The sequence below is a fragment of the Gastrolobium bilobum genome, unplaced genomic scaffold (genome assembly GCF_033153095.1).
Source record: "Gastrolobium bilobum isolate Gb01-03AN ecotype WA unplaced genomic scaffold, APGP_CSIRO_Gbil_v1 utg609, whole genome shotgun sequence".
Classification (NCBI taxonomy): domain Eukaryota; kingdom Viridiplantae; phylum Streptophyta; class Magnoliopsida; order Fabales; family Fabaceae; genus Gastrolobium; species Gastrolobium bilobum.
In genome coordinates this window covers 158,744-181,456 of record NW_026899102.1, presented here as the reverse complement: position 1 = coordinate 181,456, position 22,713 = coordinate 158,744, and the positions used below count along the sequence as shown (strand labels likewise).

Sequence of the window (22,713 nt, the reverse complement as noted above, 5' to 3'; positions counted from 1 at the left end):
CCTGTCATTACTGAAAATCAAACGTATGGAGAAATAATTTTACCCTCGTATAATCTCAATATTACGTACAAAGTCAACTCAGAATATATGTTTATTTAGAGAACTAATTATCCAAATTTAAATGTTGAGGTAGTTAAAATCTGGATTTAAATCTGTCATTTTACGATTTTTTTACAATCAAAATGATTTTATCAAAATTTCAAACGCTTTTGCGATTTTACGACTTTTTACGATTTTTTTTTACGTTAGGATTTTACGTTTTACGATTTTTTATCCCCTTTCTGATTTTAGGTAAAATCCCGATTTTAACTATCGTGGTTGAGACTTCTTGTACGTTTCTTTCTATGTTCTCCTAGAGGTGGCAATATGGGTTGAGCCTAGCGGGTCAACCCGCCAAAACAGGGCGGGTTAGGTTGAGGTTTTCAACCCACCAACCACCTCAACCCGCCCCGCCTAGAAGTGGGTCAAAACGGGTTCAACCCGTCGCGGGGCTGGTTGACCCGCCGGGTTATAATATTTTTTTTTTTTACAATTAGGTAGTATTTCATTAGTCCTTAAATTTTTGTGATATTCAAATTTTTTTTTCTTAGTACTTCCTAGAAAAATAAAGAATAACAATTTTATTTATGATAAATGTTATCTATATATAAATTCCTAAAGAATGATTGACAAATATTATTATACATTTAAGATTGAGACTAAAAAAATATAAAGAAGTGTGAAATAAAATAAAATAATATTTAAAAAATTCATAAAATATAATTTATTTTTTAATTTTAATTGATTTTTTTAATTGACGGGTTGGTGAGTTGATCCGCCATAAAACGAAGTGGGTTTATTTTTCAACCCATATTTTCTGGCGGGTCAACCCGCCCAGTCCCGTTTTTGACAGGTTGGTGACGGAACGGAGCGGGTCAACCCAAATTGCCACCCCTATTCTCCATTGTATAATGTTACAACTTTTGCCTACGAGATATGTTTATATTTTGTATTGTCTCTTAGAGTTTAGCTTTGTTGAAATGCAACTATGTAAGTGTATTACTTTTATGATTATTTATTTATTTTATTGATTTTTTGATTAATAAACATTTACTAATATTAATATATAATTGTATGAAGTATCAAACTTATTAAATAACATAGAAATATATCATTAGTAAGTGTAAAGATTTTAAACCGTACAATAAATTAAAATTAAGTTCAACAATCTTAGGTATTTATAATTACATCTTTCTCTCGTATCAATTGACTCCAAAATACTCTGCTCCACACATAAAATTTGACAATCTTTATGTTGTGATCCTATATATCGCATATATAATTGTTTGGATAAATTACTTCTCACCTATACTTTGCTTGTATCATAAATAAGGTATATGGAATATTGTTAAAATTGAGATTTTAAATAAAAACGGAAGGCGACTAAAAATTCATAAAACGTAAAATTATAATGTAGAAAAATCATAAAAACATAAAATTGTTTGAAATGTTGGTAAAATTATTTTGATGAAAAAAATCATAAAATCGTAGTGATAAATCAAAATTTTAACAATTATATATATATATATAGGGGAGAGATCTTTTGACTCTAGAGTAAGACTTACAACTCTTACTCTCCATCTCAACCGTTGATTTCCATCCATCTAACTGTTATTATTTATTTGAAATAAATAAATAATTAATTGTTATAGATAACCGTTAGATGGACGGAAATCAACGGTTGAGATGAGAAATAAGAGTTGTAAGTCTTACTCTAGAGTCAAAAAATTCTTCAATCATATATATATATATATGATTGAAGTTTTTCTGTAAGTAACAAGGGTAACTGATTGGTGTATAAATATAAATATAAATATAAATATAACGTAACGGCAGTACAAAAATCATATATTTGCATGGAATTGTAATCTGTATCCAATTGAATTGCCTTAACCAACTTTTGTAAGCTTTGACGTTTCACGACATAAATGGAAGAAACTATAAGGCTTAGGCATTTTACAGTCAAATCTTCTGAGCGCAAATATAGTGACTTCTTCACAAGCCCCAATCAGTTTCTAGAAAGGCCTCATTTGAAAAAGAAATTCCCCCAGCATATAAAGATCTTTCTATGGCATTTTAGGTAATAAAAATAGTTAACAATGACATTTGCCAATGGACTCAGATAACGAAACCGTATTACGTGTTATGTGCAATTGCAGTTAAGATCTCAAACTGGGAAATATTTAATATGCTCTGGACTACTTAATGATTTGGTCATCCCTTTCCTAACACTAATTTTTTCTTTTTCTTTTTACCTCTGTTATTTTTCTTCTTTTTCAATTTTGCCCTTCCATTTATACTAAAGGACCACCTAAAAAATGGTGGTCCCAGACCACGATAAATTCTCTCGTCGAACTGGTGGCTTTGCCTGGTAAAGGTTGATGTTTGTTTGGGATGCTTTCTTTAATCCTGACATGAAGACAATTGGGGATGAAATATTAAGAGTAACACTAGCATGCTCTTACGTAAATCAATATAGAAATCAATTATATAATAGTACACCACTTAAGCATTATAATTAGAGAAAAATATTTATCCTTTTAAATGACACAACTTATATCTTTTCACTCTCACAAAGAGGTGGGACCCACACCTTTATTTTTTTATGTCCACTCTCTCTCCCCCTTTATCTATCTCTTTCTCTCACTTAAAATAACACAACTTTACATCCTTTAAAATGACACACATTTTTCCCTTATAATTATTATGTAACTAAGATAATTATTAGAGAAATATAAAATAATTAATTAAATATCACAAAGTACCTTAAAGGGGGCATTTGGTAGAGGAGAAATTTTTTTTTATCCCAAAATCATGATTTCCAAAAATATGGTGGAAAGATGAGTTTTCTGGGAATGTTACCAAAAAGTTGTTTGATAGACTAAAACGTTCTCGGGAATATTAGGTTTAGTTATATTAAATTTTTCTTTGCCATAGAAATCCGAAAAATACCACCTCTTGAATGGTATTCCTGGATAGTATTTTCAAAAAAATTTACACATAAAACAAAATCCCGAAAAAATCAGATTTCCGAGAACATTTAAAAATCTTGTACCAAACGTGAATAAATATACACTTTCAGTTTTCCGGAAATCCTAAAAAAAACATTGTAACAAACGCACCCTACTATTTTAGGTTGAAATTAATTTAAAAAAGTTGATCATCCAAATCCTAAGAATAAAAATATAACTATTTATGTAGAGATTTTAAGTATGGCTACAATAAGAATAAAGATGCAAAATTGGTAGAGACAGAAAACTGAGCAGCGGAGCAGCCTGAAGTGGTCATTCATTCACGGGGAGATGGACGAGATTCCTAGACCCGGCCAGTATAGCTGCTACACTGCATTTGTAATAATGAATACAATGTAAAGTTGTACACATTAGTTATACATAAGCTATTATATGTATCATAGGAAACTACATAACATACGAATCTATTTATGTTTTCAAACTTCTTAGTAACCACTAGCCAGTGATTCATAATAATTATTTAATGAAAACTACAATAATTCATATATTAATAATTTTAAAAAATTATTATTATGCTTCTTTTTTAACTACTTAATAAATAATGAAACAAGACTAATTAATATTTTTTTTATATACTTATAGGGTTTTATAATTCTCATTTAACATGAGAATTCAAATTTTCCTACACACTCTTCGATTTTCGTGCTGACATGGGTCCTACATTTAATTTTTTCTAACACATGGGTCCGACATGATTTTTGTCTCTACAACATAAGATTTTTATTCTCATTCAACATGAGAATTATAAAACCCTTACTTATAATCTCTTATAATTATTATCGTAATTGTTGGATCAAAATTAAGTTAATAATTATAAAATAACATCAAATGAAAGTTTTTAACTTAATTTTAATCCATCTATAATAAAAGTAATTATAAGAGATATATAAAATAAAAATTAATGTGTCTCATATTGTAGAAGATAAAATTATTTTTTATACACACATAAAAATATGTGAGTCCTTATCGGGCCATGTGAAGATAAGAGAGAGAACAAAAATATAAACCCTGCATATTTAATTTTATGTGTGTGTAAAAGATAACATTATCTCGTATAATATGAAAAACATTAATCCCATCAAAAAGTTATAATATAATACTCTCGCTTCATAAAATCTATTATACCTATTAAAGTTAGGGTAATACTTTTTTTATTTTACATAAGATAAAGATTACTTCCAGCTTAAAGAATAAATGAGGAAAGAGAAAAAAGAATAAAGTGAGAAAAAAAACTTGCAATGAAACCTATATTTGAATGTGTATAGGAACGTTTTGGTGTCTCGTATAAAAAGAAAGACATTAATCCCTTAAAATTATTTGATATTTATTATAGGGTAAACAACTTCTTCTTATAAAGGAGAAGTTTTTTTGTTGCAGCACTTACATCTCACAAACATTGAAATGTGTGATAATTTTTTTGTTTTGTTTTTTTCAAAACAACCCATGGACCTCACCAAAAATCTCTTTCAGCTGCAAAAAAACAACTTCTCCCGTGAAAGGAGAAGTTGTTTTCCCTTTATTATATATTAGGGATAAATAAATCTCATGTTGTAGGAATAGTGATCTTCCATGTTAGTGAGAGCTTGATTTTCGTGTTAATATTTTCTTTTATTTTCTTTTTGTGGGAGAGGGTTATTGAGCATTGCTTGAGGAGAGATACCAAGGTTTCTGTAAATCAATTTGGATTTATGCCAGGAAGATGTACCATGGAAGCCATTTTCTTGATGCGACAACTAATGTAAAGATACCGAGAAAAGAAGAAGGACTTATGGTGTTCATAGACCTTGAGAAAGCATACGATAGGATTCCAAGGAAAGTTTTATGGTGGGTTCTGGAGAAGAAAAAGGTTCCATTAAAGTATGTAAAGGCAATTAAGGATATGTATGATGGGGCTACTACATGTGTAAAAGCTTGTAACGGATCATCAAGTTATTTTCCTATCACGGTAGGTGTACACCAAGGGTCGGCTCTAAGTCCTTACCTCTTTGCCTTAGTTATGGATGAACTAACAAAAGATAATCAAGAGGAAGTGCCATGGTGTATGCTTTTTGCAGACGATATTGTGCTTATTGATGAGAGCAAGGAGGGTGTTAATAAAAAACTTGAACTGTGGAGAAGCACATTGGAATCCAAAGGATTCACATTAAGTCGAAGCAAGACTGAGTATCTGAAGTGTGAGTTTTCTCTGGTACGAGATGGGGACCAAGAGCCCGTGCATCTAAATGGTCAAGAGGTACCCAAAAAAGATGTTTTTAAATACTTGGGCTCCATTTTACAAAAAGGTGGAGAGATTAATTGATGAGGATGTAAATCACAGAATCAGAGCAGGTGGATGAAATGGCGCAGTGCATCTGCATTTTTGTGTGACCGCAAAATCCACCTGAAGTTAAAAGGAAAATTCTATAAAACGGTAGTAAGACCGGCAATGCTATATGGAGCGGAATGTTGGCCAGCACATAGACAACATGAGCATAAGATATGAGTAACAGAGATGAGGATGTTAAGGTGGATGTGTGGTTACACAAGGATGGATAAGATAAGAAATGAAGATATTCGACGAAAGGTCGGAGTAGTACCGGTAGCCGAGAAGATGAGAGAACATAGATTGAGGTGGTTTGGGCACGTGATGAGAAGACCCATGGATGCTCCTGTAAGAACAGAAGTTTGTTACCAAGAGCTAAACACAAAAAAGGCAGAGGTAGGCCGAAGCTTACTTAGGGGAAGGTAGTAAAACAAGATTTAATGGAGTGAGATATAGATTGGCGGACAGTAAGTCTTAGAACGGAATGGAGAAAAGCTATAAGTATGGTGAAGGGTTAGACCCGCTGTTATTCCTATGTTCCAGATGGTCCCTTTTTAGTCCTTTTCCCCTTCATTTCTCCCACTTCTTCTTGTCCCTTTCTTCTTTTATTTTTATTTTTATTTATATATACATATATTTTTATTTTTATTTTATTTTTTTTTCAACCGTTTTGTATCTTTCATGTGGATTCATCTACCACCGACCCCAATTAATTTGGGATAAAAGTGTTGTTGATGTTGATTTAAACTAGTGGACCCACTTAATTGTGTGTGTAGGAGAAAAACTGCTCTCATGTTGCATGAGAAAATGCAACCCCTGTATATTAACTACATATAATAAGATTTTAAATATTACTTTTATATATGCATGCAGTAGAAAATTAATTAAGGTATCCTCTCTGGAAGAAAAACAAAAAAATTAAGAGAGTATAAATCGTGGGGGGACAATGGGAAGCGACAATATGTACGTAACCTGATGGAGCTACTTTCACTATGGTATTTTACGGGAAGTGATGCTACTCTAGGCCTTTATAATGGATGAGGGATATATAGAAACCTATGGCGCTAGAAATACAGGGATAAAGAGGAAGAGACATTCGGACTGTCCCACAAACTTTGCCAGCTTTATTTACTTAGCTGCGGACAACCCTTTTTTTCTTAGGTAAATAATATCTGATTAGATGCTAGGATAAGGATTAGGTAATGAGAGAGATGAGAGAGAGAAGCACCATCACGTTCAGTTCAACACAATAATAAAGTATTTTAGTTTCTCAATTGCGGAAAAAACAAAAATAGTAATACTGGTAGTATAACACAATTTTTATAATTTTTTTTAAAATTTTTTGAAGCTAAACAACATTATTAACCAGTTTAAACAAAAAAACCAAGGTGGATGAAATTTTCTTCACTATTGGGCATTGGGTGGTTTAGGTCAGTGGTAATGGTTTTTTTCTTTTTTTTTGGTTGGGGGCAAGAAGAGGACAAACTGGTGAGAATATTAAATGAATGGAGGGATTGTCATCAAAGAATAGAGTGAGAAATAGAAAGAGGTTTGAAGTTTGATTCCGTGCCTCATAAACCTATCTATATCTTCCTTCATCCATGGTCATGGTCATGGTCAGTAGTAGGTAACTTGTTTTCTTTCTCTTTCTCGATTTGATCGTTCCTCACTTATCTCTCCTAAACAAAACCTGGTCTCTCTCTTCCTCTCTCTTTCTACTGCTTTTGTATGGCAGTAATGGCAGGGTATCAGTGGCAGTGCTGGAAAAGAGAGGGAGAGTTTTCATTGGGAAGGTAAAAGCCTTTGTTTGCAGCAGTGCCTTACACGAACCCTCGCCCTCTCTTCTTCGGTAACGTTTATCGTTTCCTCTTTGTATCCCGCGTGCGTTGTGCTGCTTCTTCTCCCTCCATTTCTCACTCCTCATTCTCACCACAAGTGCAACAACCGTGTAAGCACTAGTAGCCATATATATATACATATATACACATGGAGAGAGAGAGAGAGAGAGAGAGAGAGAGAGTGTAATTCATTATAGCCTGCGTGAGTTAATGCTCAAATGGGCGGAAAGAAAGATTTAACACCCATTTTCCAAAGGAAATCTGTGCAGGCTTTGCCAGATAAAGCCAAGTGGGAAAACCTCTATTGCTTCATATAACTGACGGCAATAACTATAGCCACCACTCTAACTATTTAAGGATTTTCTGTAAAAAGTCTGATACTTTTACCATAAAACCCGGGAGAGCCCTGAAAGACAAACATCTTCGGAGGAAGCAGATCTCATAAAAGAGAGACACAGAGAGAGAGAGAGAGAGAGAGAATAAGAGAAGGGTCTTTTGTTATAAGGCCTAGTGAACTGTGTAGTGTGTTGAGCTATTGAGCTTATAGGCAAAAAGGATAAGAGTATAAGACTCTGTGAATGTATGTAGACAAAGTGAGTGAGAAAAGAAATGGAGGGTAATTCAAATGGCACTTCTTATCTTATGGCTTTTGGAGAAAACAGTGGTGGGCTATGTCCAATGATGATGACGCCTTTAGTGACTTCTCATCATGGCAGTCATCATCCAACAAATCCTAATCTTAATAATAATATTAATAATAATGCAAACACAAACTGTCTCTTCCTTCCTATGCCTTCCACTAGTAACCACGACCTAAACTGTAATAATAGTGGAAGCCCTTCTATCATGCCTGAGAATAACCACAACAACACCATCACCACCAACAACAACAACACTGGGTTAGGGTATTATTTCATGGAGAGCGACCACCACAACAACACTAACACTGGAAGCTCCTCCTCCTCTTCATCTTCTGCTGCCAAGGCCAAGATCATGGCCCATCCTCACTATCACCGTCTCTTGGCAGCCTACATCAATTGTCAAAAGGTTTGAAAGAAGCAAAAGCTTAATTTTGACTCAACTTAGACAGATTTAGACTCAACAGTGATTGAAAATGATGCTTAAGTTTTTTCCCAGATACTTCCTTTCTTTGGCAATTTAGGATCTGAGTTGTGTAGCATTTGTACTGTAAACTATGGAGTTGTTTTATCAATACTATCTATACTGACAAATTATGTTCCATCGTAAGAAAAAGAGTGGGCGAAGAAGTCAAAACCCTTTAAAGCAGAAATGATAAAGACAGTTCTTTCAATCTTGTTTTTGACCAGTTTGCTAGCTTCATGGCAATCATCATGTTTTTTCAAATAATACTTAGTTTGTGTGCACTTAGCAGGTTGGAGCACCACCTGAAGTGGTGGCAAGGTTAGAAGAAGCATGTGCATCTGCAGTGAGAATGGCAGGAAATTCTGCTGGATCAGCCTGCATAGGTGAAGATCCTGCTCTGGATCAGTTCATGGAAGCTTACTGTGAGATGCTGACCAAGTACGAACAAGAGCTCTCCAAACCCTTAAAGGAAGCCATGCTCTTCCTTCAAAGGATCGAGTGCCAGTTCAAAAATCTTACTATTTCTTCTTCGGACTTTGGTGATGATCTCTCTCTCTCTCCCTCCCTCCCTCCTTTTCTCTCTTAACTATCTTCTGATAATAGTCTTCAGATTTTAAATTATAATTTATTAATCTTCATTACTTGTTATTTGATGTTAGGTTAATTGATTAGCCATGCATGTCTATGCTTCCAGGAAGTAGGTTTTGTTAGGATTGAGAGCACTTGGTTCTTAAATTAAAGTTGATGAAGCACCGCTTTTTCTTTTCAACTTTAAAATCTTTACTAGTGTTTGGTTTGTATTTTCTTTCTGGTTCTGCTAGCCAGTCTTTTCTTTGCATAATAGATTTTCAAAACGTATATGGTGTTGTCGTACAGATATCTGTGATTCTCTTCTCGGTGTAAGTGCGTTGAATGAACTGTATTGGTATCTTGTTAATTCTTCATTTCGTGTATGCCTAAATATTGACATATTTTCAGCTGTTTTTATTTTTTATTTTTTGGGAAATATAAGACTTTAAGGCACATAGCTTTTCTATGTATTTCCCCATTTGATGTGAACTGCAACGTTCAGGTTTTGCTTCCTTAATTTAATTATTATAGATTCCACATGAAATGAACCCAAAGATCGGGAACACCGAACACCCGAAGCTGGTCTGTGAATTTAGTTTTTTGTAAATAATCTAGAGATTAGGGTTTCTTCTGCACTGGTGCTCAGGAGTGGTAATTGCGAGGTTGCCAGTAGTTGGCTAGATAAAAGAGTGGCTGAAAATAACTGAATTCCTTTTGGGGTAAGTGCAGGAATTTTTGAGGAAATGAACAAGTGTGCCTTTAAGAACTAAGAAACATTTAATTTTTTACATGAAATTTGTGGATGAGCAAATTTCTCATTGCCTTTTCCCAAACTTCTTCTGCATTCTTCTCTTCACTGTGATATGTGAAATCTAATAAATGAACTTGCAAAATCATTTGGTTATCACTTTATTGAACACTTTATAATTGTTAAGAGATATGAAATCAATCATGTATTTTCGCTTAACAGGTTGAAGGGTTTTTTCATGAGGGGATGTGTTACATACAACATCATTCATTAGTCGTTACCTTATAGATCCCCGACTAAATATAATAAAAAGTTGAATTCTTGCACTCTAATATCCATGCTTCTAGCCTAAAGAGCTTTCGTTGGAGTTTCTGAGAGTCTAAGTTATTTGGATAGTCAGTCCTTGACAGTATTGATTAATTCGAAGTTTTTTAGTTCTGTTGTCTGTTATCCTATTTGTTTCCTCAAGGTCCCATGTACGTGCACTCTCTGTAGTTAGAATACTTGTGTAATTTGCATAATTTCAAAACTTGTTAAAGTATGCGAATTGTCGTTATTCTGCATATGTTTGTGTCTTCAGGTGCTGATGCATATTTTCATACTTGCTATAATTATGTCCATGATGTTATGGAACTGATTTATTTGCGTGGGCAATTGATATACACTGTCATATAGAATATGGTAATTGTTGAATGAAATCTACAATTGAATGTGACAACCATCAATATGGTCAAACTTTGCTGCTATAGTGTTAATGATTATGATGAAAATCAGTATAAGCATTATCACGTATTGCCCTGAATGTGAACATGACCAAGCTTTTAGTGAGTCACTGTTCTCAAGATTCCAACTGTGTATGGGCCAAAAGAAGTAGTACCCCTCCACTTATTATTGTAATGTTTACAAGATTCTATTTTGGGAGAGAAACCAACTTAATGGTGCCAGGTTTTACGTCATTGGTCCCCTAACCATTTTTGTAGTTCATCATAATAAGTTGGTGTTTCAATTGTGGAAGTCCCCTTGTGTCTATTGTATAATGGGCTGTCTTGCCCCTCAAATTCGTCTAAACTTGTGTTTCTCAGTAAAACAGATTGTTCAGGATGGAGGGTATCTCCCTTAGTATTTCCTTATCTAGTTTTTTTTTTATGTATTATGCATGTGTATTCAATGGAATTAAATCACTTTTATCCACATTGTTAGTGGTAATTTCTGCATAGAGAAAAGCTTCCTTAGGCTTTACTAGGGTCTATGTCTATTGATAAATTAAGTAGTCCTTCATAAGTTATTTCGGTGAAGTAGACATTTATATGTATAGATTATACTTTTCTTATCTAACTTTGTCGGGTCTGAAGAAAAAAAGGTGTCGTCTACTATCGTCAGGGTTTATAAGATGCATGGAGCCTTGCGAATAAGGTTCAATGGACAATGGGTTCCCTGCTTTTTATCCTATGCAGCATTTTGAGTGCTAACTTTCAATGTGGTGAATTTATTATTCCCTAATGATTGCAAGTAGTACTCGTAGTTATCCATTAATTAATCGTTCACCCTGGTACTATCCAAATTTGTCTTAAAACAATAATGTAGTAGCTTGGTAATCGAAATTTGAGTGCTAACTTGCTAGTTTATAGTTGAAATAGTACTGATACTAATGGTTTGAAATGGAAAGCCACAACATTCATTCGCCTAATGTATTTATTTGAGTGCTAACTTATGCTCGCATCTGAACTTCAGTGTTTATGTTTGCTTTTCTTTTATTGATTTAAGAGTTGACTAGATTGTACTTTACTAGTAGGTCGTTTAAATTTTTTTTGATTAGCTATTAGAGTTGCATTTTTGAGGAAGGAAAAAGAGTGATATATATAATTTTACTTATACCATTAGACAAATGTTAAATATATATCATTGCAACAGATTCAATTCAAAAGTTTTAAGTTTGTAAGTGATGTCTATATTATTGTTTTTTATAATATAGACTTCTTTAACAATGATTATTATTAATTATTAAAATTGAATGGATTCATGTGAGGATCAGCTTGTAATGAGGCTACTGATAGGAATGGATCATCTGAAGAAGATGTTGATATACACAACATGGTAGATCCCCAGGCAGAGGACAGGGAATTAAAGGGTCAGCTTTTGCGCAAGTACAGTGGATACTTGGGTAGTTTGAAGCAGGAATTCATGAAGAAGAGGAAGAAAGGAAAGCTACCTAAAGAAGCAAGGCAACAATTACTTGAATGGTGGAGCAGACATTACAAATGGCCTTACCCATCTGTATGTTGCATATATGTTCTTAAATATATATGGACTGATTGCTTTTATAATAATAATAATAATAAAAATAAATACTATTTATAATAAGAACAATACTATTTTAGCTTTTAAATAAAAATAATTTTTATAGTTTACGTGATATACTTTTGTTCAATAACAGGAATCACAGAAGCTGGCTCTTGCAGAGTCAACAGGTCTGGATCAGAAGCAAATTAACAACTGGTTTATTAATCAAAGGAAACGGCACTGGAAGCCTTCAGAGGACATGCAGTTTGTGGTGATGGATCCTAGCCCTCAACACTATTACATGGATAATGTTCTGAGCAATTCCTTTCCCATGGATCTCTCCAACCCCATGATCTAGAAATTATTTGGGTGCTTGTGTTTATGTCACACAATGTAAGGCAATCATAAGCTCGTGATTTCACTTACAAGTTGAACTTCATAATTATCTTTATTAATATGCGTGTAGAGAATTAGCGTTCTTATTAATCCTATATTGATATACAATTGTACGCAGGTGTACACTGCTAGATTTTAGATTGTTCTTGTGTGGATCATCTAGTAGTGGAAAGGAAAATTTGGAAGATAATATTATGGATTATGAATAAATAAAATTCCAAAATCTTCGAGCTATTCATAGTCATTACTTTTAGGTAGTGTTTGGTTGGGGAGTTTTCAAAATTTCCCCAGCAAAGTGTACGTGGGTTTGTCATTTGCCCATGTTTGGTTGAAGGATTCATGAAATTTACCCATCAAATACTATTGTCTAGCAATTGAGAAATGCATGTAAAAAAGGTAATAATGCCCTGTTCATGAAGTCCTCTTCCAAAGTGGTATTTTTTATGAAACCTGGATAAATGGAAAAAGGGAATGGAGGCAGTGACAAGTTTATCCCTCTTCTTAACCACATGTGAGCAAAGTATCTATCCTTTTTTGTAATTTCCATTCTTTTTCTCATCAAAATTTTATTTTCAACCAAACATATACCAGGATATTTAACTCAATTTTTTCAGTAATATTTTGCGGTACCGAACAACTTTTTTTTAATTTTCTTACCAAACTTACTTTTCAACCTTTTTCTTTGTAATTACATTTTTTAGTAAAAAAAATTTTCTTCCGAACCAAACACTACCTTATCTCTTTAGAAATATGGACGCTGAAATATATGCTGCGTAAGGATTTAACTATTACTTCTAGGGAACTCGCTAAGAGACATTAGCTATGTTGTATTTTAATACGTCGTTTAACTAATAGGTTATTATGGTAATTAATTCATCTTTAGTTACCTAAATTGGTTGTGTCATTAAAAAGTCTTTTGTTTCAGCTTTTAGAAAAAGTAACTTTTATCATTTTCTTATTTTAAAAGTATTTTTTATAAAAGTTTAAGCTATTTATATTTTTATAAAAATATTTAGCTTTTGACTTCTGCCTTTTTTTAGAAGTTAAAATTTTTAGCTTCTGAAAAAAAGTATGTTTTTGACTTTTTTTGTGACTTCTCCTTTTTTTAAAAGTAGACATCCAAACGAACTAAAAATGAGAAGTACTTTTTTTGAAAAAAAAGCAGCTTTTGAAGAAAAAAAGCTCATACAAACATAACCTAATTCCACGTAGAAACAAGAAATTTTCATTACTACAAAAGCGTGGCTCGAACAATTTCTATGATGTGTTGAGGCTGAATTTCAGATTGGGTCCCGTTTAATAGATTTACAACTCATCATAACGTGTAGCACCAAACTTTGATAACGAGTGGTAATCGTCCGCACTTATCTACGTTACATACTCTTGGTCTATTTTTCGTGATCTTTAATATGCTTTGTTTGAAGTTTATAGATGGAAGATTATGTGACCTCTGGCTCTAATGCTTCATTTGAAGCGTGATGGAAGGAGAAAAATATTATAATATTTCTAATTCAAAACTCTCCTTTTTTTAAGGTACTTTTTTTACTCTTTTAAAAATTACATTTCCTCCCTTAATAGTTTTGAACTCGAGACTTACTAGATAAAATGAATATTTTGGATGAAGTATCAAAGCTTTAAAGTTTTAAAGTCGATAATAAAATATTCAAAATTAGTTGCCAGTTATAATAAAAGTTGTAGAGAGGAGGAAATGCCACTTAAAAATTTATTTATATAATTTACTCACTACATTTATGAGGTTCGTTTACATTAAAATGGAATCAGTATAACACATTTCCTTAAAACAGAGTGTGATTTAAGCATTTAGTGTGGGAGATGAATGTAATTTAAGTATCCAATATTGTTTTATCTAAAATGCTAAGTTGGGGGATTTGAGGAACAACTTAGGTGATAAAGATTGCCCCTTGCTTATTAAAATGATAAAATCAACCTTCTGTGTGAAAAATCATTCAGTTTAGCAATACTGTGAATGTTAGAAGAACTTCAACAAAAAGAATAGCCAAAAAAGATTTGCCCACAAGGATAAAATTAAATAAGGCTTTAGAATGGGTTGAATCGTGCGTTTTCCCAAATGCAACATTATACAAAAACACATAACAAAAATTAGTATAGTGGGATCAAACAACTTATGAAGGACGCATGAGCTTGCTAATCGCAGGAAAAATTCAGGAACATAAAAGCAATGTATCTTGCACAGGAATGAAAATCAAACATTGTAGAAATGGCATGCAGTCCAGTAAAATAATGTAAAAGAGTAAATGATTATAGAAAGCTGGTAACGTGAAACCACGTCTCATTTCCAAGCCACATTAAGATTTTTCACTAATAACTCATTGCTCTTTAGTTAGCCATAAGCCCATGACCTCTTTAGTGGTTGGACCCCAGAGCCTCTTTCTGAAGTCAAAGCTCGTTTCTGACCTAAGCCCACATAGTCCCATCAGCCGAAGCTGCCCTTTGTAAACGGTTGATGATTCACTGGCTTAAGTTTGGATTCTTTAATTTTTATTTTTTTAAAAAATAGAAACTACTTATAAGTATAAGTTAGGTCAAATAGATTTTAAGAGAAGTTCTTATAATGAATTTTTTTTTTATAATAAAAAAAGGCTTTAATATTTCTAAAGTGAATGTAGATAAGTTATCTACATTCGCTCGTAAAACGACGTCGTTTTGGGTTAAAAATTAAAAAATTATAATGAAAAAGACTATTATAACCTTGAAATAAATTATAATTACAAAAATACCTTAATTTTTGCCTCAAAACGACATCGTTTTGGGCTCAATGTAGATAAGTTATCTACATTGACTGTAGAAAAAGCGAACCCTAAAAAAAAACTAAAACTAAAATATCATAAGAAAAGCTTTTTTTTAAGTTATTATCTGTTTTTATTGAATTGTGTGTTTTTTTTAAATAAAAAGTTATAGAGACTGAGAAATATATTTTTCTTGAAATATATGCTTTTAAACTAAATTTTTTTATGTAATTATCAAATAGTTTTTAACTTTTTTAAGCTCTTTTTTTAGTTTTACATTATAAATAGCTTCTAACTTAAAAAAAAAAATCCAAACTCGTGCATTCTATCCATGGTAACTAAGGCGTTGTACTCAGTGTTTTAAGTTAGCATCGGATAGTGTTTGATTTTCATTTTATTTTATTTTTGGTAAAAGTTTGATTTTCATTTTTACATCATTATATAAGGGAGCGTTTGGTACGAAAAATATTTTTTTTTACCAAACAAAAAAGATTGTTGGTGATTTGGTAGGAATTTTTTTGTTCCGGATAAGTAACAAAAAAGTGTTTTGTTGACCAAAATTTTGTCAGTAAAGTTGGATTAATTTTACTGATGTTATGTTTGGTTGATGGTAAAATATTGATGGGAATATGAATGGAAATTACCAAAATACCCTTAATTTTTTGAATATAAAAAGTGAGTCATCATCAAATGTTGCTTTTTTTTAGGGAAAAATGAATCAAATGTTACTTTTTCAGAATCCAAGACCAAGGAAAAACAAATACCATAGGTTGAGTGGGGAAAAAAATTGCCTTTGTGTAATTCAAAAGTGGCTTACTGGAAAAAAAAATTGCTGACATTTTGTTCACAATACTCATATCAAACATGGTAAATAAATATTCTCTATCCCATTTTCCCATCATTCCATACCAAACATCCCTTAAAATTTCTCTATTTAGGAGGCATTTGGTATAGGAGAAAATTTTTTATCCGAGAAATAATTATTACTGGAATATAGTTGGAAACATATTTTACTGGAATGTTATCAAAAAGTTGTTTGGTAGGTGCAAATTTTTCTTAGATTATTTGGTTAAGTTTACTGAGTCTGTATTTGATTGATAATGAAATACTACTGGGAATGTGGAGTTATTTTACAAAAATAACCCCACCTCTATTTTTTGTATTCAAACATGTTTTTGTACGATGAAATAGGCAACTGGGTCAAGGTAGCAATCTCAAGGGTAATTTGGTAATCAAATTCGTGCTTTTCTTTTCTTTTCTTTTCCTCAGGGAACCCAAATGCCAACAAATGTGTGGAACTTTTATCTTGGACATTGGATGCTATTTTACACATGCCAAACAAATCCGGGATAAAAACTTTGCAGGAAATTTTTTTTATATGTTGATACCAAACATAGCATTTTGAGAAAGTGGAGTGTTTGGTATTGGTATTTGGTACGGAATGATGGGAAAGTGGGGTGAGAAATATTTAATTATCATATTTGGTATGAGTATTGTGAACAAAATCCCAGAAAATATTTTTCCCAGATATTTCTCTTTTCAACTACACATAGGCAGATAATTATGCCACTGATTCTTTGGTATTTTTTTTGCCCAAGTTTTGGATTCTGAATATAATATGTTGAGTCAAATAATTATTCTTTTTAAAGGGTATTTTGATATTTTTGATTCACATTCTCATTAATATTTTATCATCAACCAAACATAGCATCAGTAAAACGAACCTAACTTTTCCGATAAAATTTTGGCCAATCAAACACTTTTTCGTAACTTACCCAGTATAAAAACATTCATACCAAATCCTCAACCATCTTTTTTTCTCTGTAAAAAAAATATTTCTCAAACCAAACACCCCCTAAAAGGATAATAATTTCTCCAGGAGTTATTATCATTCCAGACATCATATATGGGCCCTAGCTCATTTTTTTTTCCCTCCCACCCCTTCCACTTTTCTCTCACCTATAACTTATATAAATTGCTGAGGGACCCGGTTCTGGTGAAAATGCTTTGAGATATTTGATGATGGTTGGCTTTGTGAAATGAAGTTGCTTACGATGTGTTTTGATTAAATTTTTCACGAAATTGCATGATCAATTGAGGAACTTCATCTAATTTCACTCTCACCTTTGCTAATCCACTTGTTGCCTGTTGGATTTATAGATTTTTTGCTCAGTGCTCACAAGTATTTTTTTAATAAAACTACTTTTATTGCTAATCATGTAGTGTTAATACATAATTATTTGTTAACATTTACATTACATAATTATCATTATTGTTTCCTTCCTTATATTTGATAACTAAAATTACACGTAAATCTTGATTGGGAATTACCTTTTTGAGTTAAATCGGGCAGTGTTTTAAAACTCCGCTCCATCCCAGGGTTGTCCCCTCCGGTTCATTGACCCCCTCTCTCTAAGGTTCGAGTTAGTAGTTAGACCCTACTTGCACGTTGACCCCTCTAATCTCCGAAAACCCCCGGTTGAACCTGTGACTCCAGGGTCAGAGACGTCAAAAAGGTCACTGCATTTTTTTTAAAAAAAATGATACACGAAATGAGGTCATTTGATGTGTGAAAAAAAATAAAAACTCGCTGCTGCCTATATTTAGAAATAGATCTGAAATCTGAATCGTTTTTCTTCTTCTCTTTCGATCTTCTCTCCTAGACCTAGACCCAGTTTCCTTGTTCCGGTGATCTCCTCCACCGTGCTGGTTTTTCTCTCCCCACCGTTAATTTGTTATGTCACCGCCTCTCCTCCGTTATTCTTTATTGGGTAAGTTATCTCCTTTCACATACTGTTGTAGGTGCATGAGAAGGACAAGAAGGATTTCAATTTGATGATATAACTTTTTATTAACTCCATTGGAATATGTGTTTTTATACTTTGATGCTTTGATTAGGTTGTGAATATTGACTTGTGGATATAATTGGTTGAATTATGTTAAGTATATTTTAATTCTTTAATGATTAGTGGTTTGATTTTTTTGAATTTTTCATATAAAATATATATTTATATTTTTTTAATATATAAAACTGGATCAGTGAAGTGACCCCTTAACCCCCGGTTGAACCCGTGACCCCTGACCTTGGTCGAGTCGATGGCCGGATCGGGTTTTTAAACACTGAAATCGGGTGAAGGAAAATAATTCCATTAAAGCTCCTATGACCAGCAGTACAAGTATCTCTTCATTCTCTCTTTGGGTGCGTCCTCCTATAGAGTGGCTTAAGATGAATGTGGATGGAGCTGTCAGTGTGGGAAAGACTGCTTATGGGGGATCTGTCGAGATTCTGATGGTGCTGGGATTAGTGGATTCCAATCATTTTTGGGCTCTTGTTTTCCTCTCCAAGCTGAATTATGGGCTATCCTCAGAGGTTGTGAGTTTGCCTTGCAACTAAATACCAAAAAAGTTATTATTGAGAGTGACTCTGCTCTTGCTATTAACTTGCTTACCAGCATTGGTAAAGACGCTCGAGAACTACCTGGTGTAGTTAGGATTCGAGCTTGGATGGATAAAGATTGGAATATTGAGTTTTTCCATGTGAAGCGTGATGGTAACAAATGTGCTGATTGATTAGCTAAAAAAGCTCTCTCCTTCCCTTCGAGCTCATTTATGGTGGGCCGGGACTTTGTGAGCCTTAACCAAAAAAGGAAAGAAAAAGGATTGAAAGGTAATTTAAAAAAAAAGATAGGGATATAAATGAAAGAAAATTTTTTCTTTATTGAAAATGGAGCACCCAAAAAAATATGCACAGAGAGCATATTAAAAAAATCCCTTCCCTTGGGGTTCTCACTGTTGCCCAACCCCAATTGCTGATCTGCTTCACCTCATCATTTCTCATCAAAAGTAGGGTTGGCAAAACGGGCCAACCCGGTCCAACCCGAATTTGGCCCGAAAAAATCAAGTCGGGTTAGGGTTGGCTCGAAAAAACAAACGAGCCAGAAAACTCAACCCGAGCCGGGTTAGGGTTGGCTCGCGGGTTGGCTCGAAAAAAGCTCGTGAGCTAGCTGGAAAAAATGGATCACGAGTTAGCTCGAAAAAATGCTTGCGGGTTGGCTCGAAGGTTGGCTCGCGAGTTAACTCAAAAAATGCAAATGATCACAATTTCTGCAAATGTGTTTAGGATATAAAGCAAAGTGGACCCTGTTGGGAATGGATCACCCTTGAATGCCATCCCTGGAATAGAACTAGAATAATATAATTAGTATTTACTTGATGGGGCTGAGAACTCAATTTTATTCATGTATATTCCCCATCTTAAATAACCTTCATAATATAAACTTGAACCTATTATTTCTTAGCACTAGAGCAACCAACTTTTTACCAAGCTGCGGAAACTGAGGTCCAAAAGCATTATCATCCAATTCCAGCACTTGAAGATTTGTCAAACGGCTCAAATCAGGTACTACCCACATCTTAGTAATATCATAAAACAAAAGTGATTAATACCCTAGTATTCTAACAACTTATTAATCGATTTTTCCCTGGACAATAAGAAACCTCAGCAATAGCTATAAGTTCCAACAAAGCCAACATCCAATCATAAAATTGTAATTCAGATTGTAGGAGCAAAGTCAGCAAGCATGTCTATTAATTACTTATCCCCAACCCAAGGATAAATGACAAGATATGCTACCTGCCGTGCAAGCTACACCCTATGGTAAAACAATGCACAAGTATGCCACAAACCAGTCGTTCTATGGATATATCAGTTAGCAAATGTAGGAAAAATCCAAATGGATTTGTTAGTTAACATCTAACAGTTTTAGATTGAAGGGAAACCAACCAAGTTCGCCTCTAACCCAAAAACCATTCATATAAAGTCCATAGATTGAAATGTAAGGCGTCAGACCAAAAGATTAAAACCAAAAAAAATTATTAGTGAAAAATATCCTGGAGTTCAATTGCGACAACAATCATCAAAAATCACAATTCACAAATCAAACTATGTGATGACAGAACCTAGTCAAATATATGTAACCTGAGAAGGGAGGAAAATATTTCTAACACACAGGAAGAATCAAGATCTTTAATTTTAAGAACAGTCAAAGGGAAGATGGTAAAGAAAAGTCAAAACTAGGAGGGAGACAAGGCAAACCAGAGCAGCGGGTAAAGTTGGTGGTGGTCGGAATCCTAGGAGAGAGGAGCACGGTGGCTGCTGAATCACACACCTGAAACCAAACCGGTGTGTGTTGCCAAGATCTGGAAAAGGGAATAAAAAATTAACAAAATCAGTAAAACAAGAAGAAAGGGGGAAACCCCCCCTTAAAATCTGACCGTGTGGTGTTGCCAAGAACCGGTGTGTGTTGTAGAAGAGGAACGAAACCGGTGGAAGAGAGAACCCGCGATGTCTTCGCTGTCGGTGTGGGTGGGGTGGGGGATGTAACACCCCGTATATATCCGGTAATATTATCATACTATCGTATTAAGCTGCGCTTAATTAAAAATGCAGAATATCTTTTTCTTTTCAATTATGATGTCATTAATCATTACCAACTTGATTACTTAACCATTTTCAAAACATCGCTTGTATGTACATTGCAATAAACAGCTAACTGAAAGACCTCATTAATTAAATAACATAAGTATGTCTCTAGTCACGGAACTACCACACGTAGACCGGACCAACTAGAAGTTTAAACAACTCAACTCAAAAGTACTAACAACATAGTGGCATGGACAACTCTCATGCTCACCCAATTAAGGCAACAAAGCCCCAACATAAGTCTCAACAACAACATAATCATAAATAGCAGAAAACATAAAACGCATCCAATCCAGTCATGTTAGTATAATAAACAGCAATAAACATCAACTAAGCTCTGGCCTGTTGCCGCCAGAGACATCAGTCCCCATACTACTTGAACCTGAAATAAGCGCCCCAAACGTGGGGTGAGATCTCTAAAAAAGAAATCTCAGTAAGACAAGGGGTCCCCAAGGATCTTCCACCCCAAGCTCACTTACATGTGCAATATAAGTTCAAAAGCAGTTCATTAATATCATTTCTAAAACAGTACAATGCAGCAGATAATCATGTCATGTGTGTCAATACTTTTCTACTGGCCAGAGAAATGGAGGAATACGTCTATTACCCACACTAATGCAAGACGCCACTTGCACCCACCCACATTGTCACCGTCTTGTATGACGCCACATACTCATGCTAACTGTCAAAGTGGAACAACACATGCATATTAAAAGTCATTACACATAAAGCTCAACAGCATTCCAAATATATCAAAGCATGTAACACAGCATGCATATAACCATACCCTCATGGGACATGGTGGAACCACAACATGGTTAAACCGAGGACACGAAAGCTTACCTCTTAAGCAATCAATCCAAGTCCAGTCCACACAAGCTCAATGTCCAAACACAGCAGATCACAATCTGATTTAGGACCAGCAAGCATATCAATATTCATAGCTCAATAGCATAAACATAAAGACTACGTTTTCCTTTTACGTTTTACGTCTTAAGGCTTCTCACAAAGCCATAAGCCCTTAATCCCTTGATTCTGACTTAGTCAAGTATTTACAGAAGTTTAACTTCATCAAAATAGGGTCCACAAACCCATAGCCCAGTTCTGTATGAACAGTACCTTACTGTTCCTCGAAATCCCAGAATATCCAAATATATGTCGGGGGCATATCCGGATATCTCACTGGCAATATCCGGATATCCATATCCGGATATCAATATCCGGACATTTATCGATCAAATATCCGGATATTTCGCGACAGAATGCAGTTTCTGCATTTCGCGAAGATATCCACCAAAGGTCCAACTTTTACCAATTAAAAGCGTTAAAGACTCCATTTTTAGGTCTATACAAGTTCATACACATGTTAGTTACTTGCTTAACCCATTTACATGCAAAGACACCACCTTTGAATCATTTAAACTCATGATCAAGGTTAGACAACTCACCAAAGCTTCAAACTCAGAAATGGAAGGCTCTTGGAGCTTACAACCCACTCCAAAGGTTCTGACTTGATCCCAAAACGAAAATGCTCCACCAAAGGTTGGTTCTTTCAACTCAAAGGTCACTACTTGGACCTCCAAATGCCATGACCAAGGCTTCTCAACACCCAAACCTCACAAGGTTAGCACCCTCACCAACACACAGCGGCTGGAACTCAGAATGTACACTCACACTCCCCCACCATGCAAGCTCTCACAAGCCCAAGGTATTTTGGAGAAGAAACAAGAAGAAATGAAGCTCTTTGACTCACAACAATGGAGGAGAAGGTGGCAAAGGGTGGCTGGAGGTGTTTCAGCAAAATAGAGGCACGTAGGGTGGCAATTCAGACCTAGGATCATGTGCCTTTTAAGTATATATAGCCACTTAAGAATAAAAAAACACAGTATTAACTTTAATTGCTACGCTTAGCATTTTAATCTCAAACTCAGGATTCTTAACCTACTCAAATTTTACAAGAATTATGATATTTTTCTTATATTTTTTGGAGCACCTTTCCGGTATGCGTTTTCATAGCCAGTATCAGTTTCTGGCACTAGTTCTCATTATTTTAACTTGAAGCTCGTTTTACAAGTCTTATATATTATTCTAAGAATTATCATGCACTTATTATAATTTTTCGGGATACTTTTTCGGTACGCATTTATACCGACT

General features: G+C 34.1%; 1 protein-coding gene across 1 annotated transcript; it reads left to right on the top strand.

Moving 5' to 3' along the window:
- Nucleotides 1-7,820: 7,820 nt before the first annotated feature.
- LOC133287224 (homeobox protein SBH1-like) lies at nt 7,821-12,271 on the top strand. The gene is made up of 4 exons (XM_061484787.1): nt 7,821-8,258; nt 8,605-8,854; nt 11,666-11,907; nt 12,068-12,271. Exons 1-4 carry the CDS (start codon nt 7,821-7,823, stop codon nt 12,269-12,271), a joined length of 1,134 nt encoding a protein of 377 aa, XP_061340771.1.
- Nucleotides 12,272-22,713: the final 10,442 nt, after the last annotated feature.

Excerpts from the sequence above, each read along its gene's own strand:
- LOC133287224 (XM_061484787.1), top strand. The coding sequence starts at position 7,821 with ATGGAGGGTAATTCAAATGGCACTTCTTATCTTATGGCTTTTGGAGAA. Across the intron at positions 8,259-8,604 it reads CCTACATCAATTGTCAAAAG|GTTGGAGCACCACCTGAAGT; the intron begins GTTTGAAAGAAG and ends TGCACTTAGCAG. Across the intron at positions 11,908-12,067 it reads ACAAATGGCCTTACCCATCT|GAATCACAGAAGCTGGCTCT; the intron begins GTATGTTGCATA and ends GTTCAATAACAG.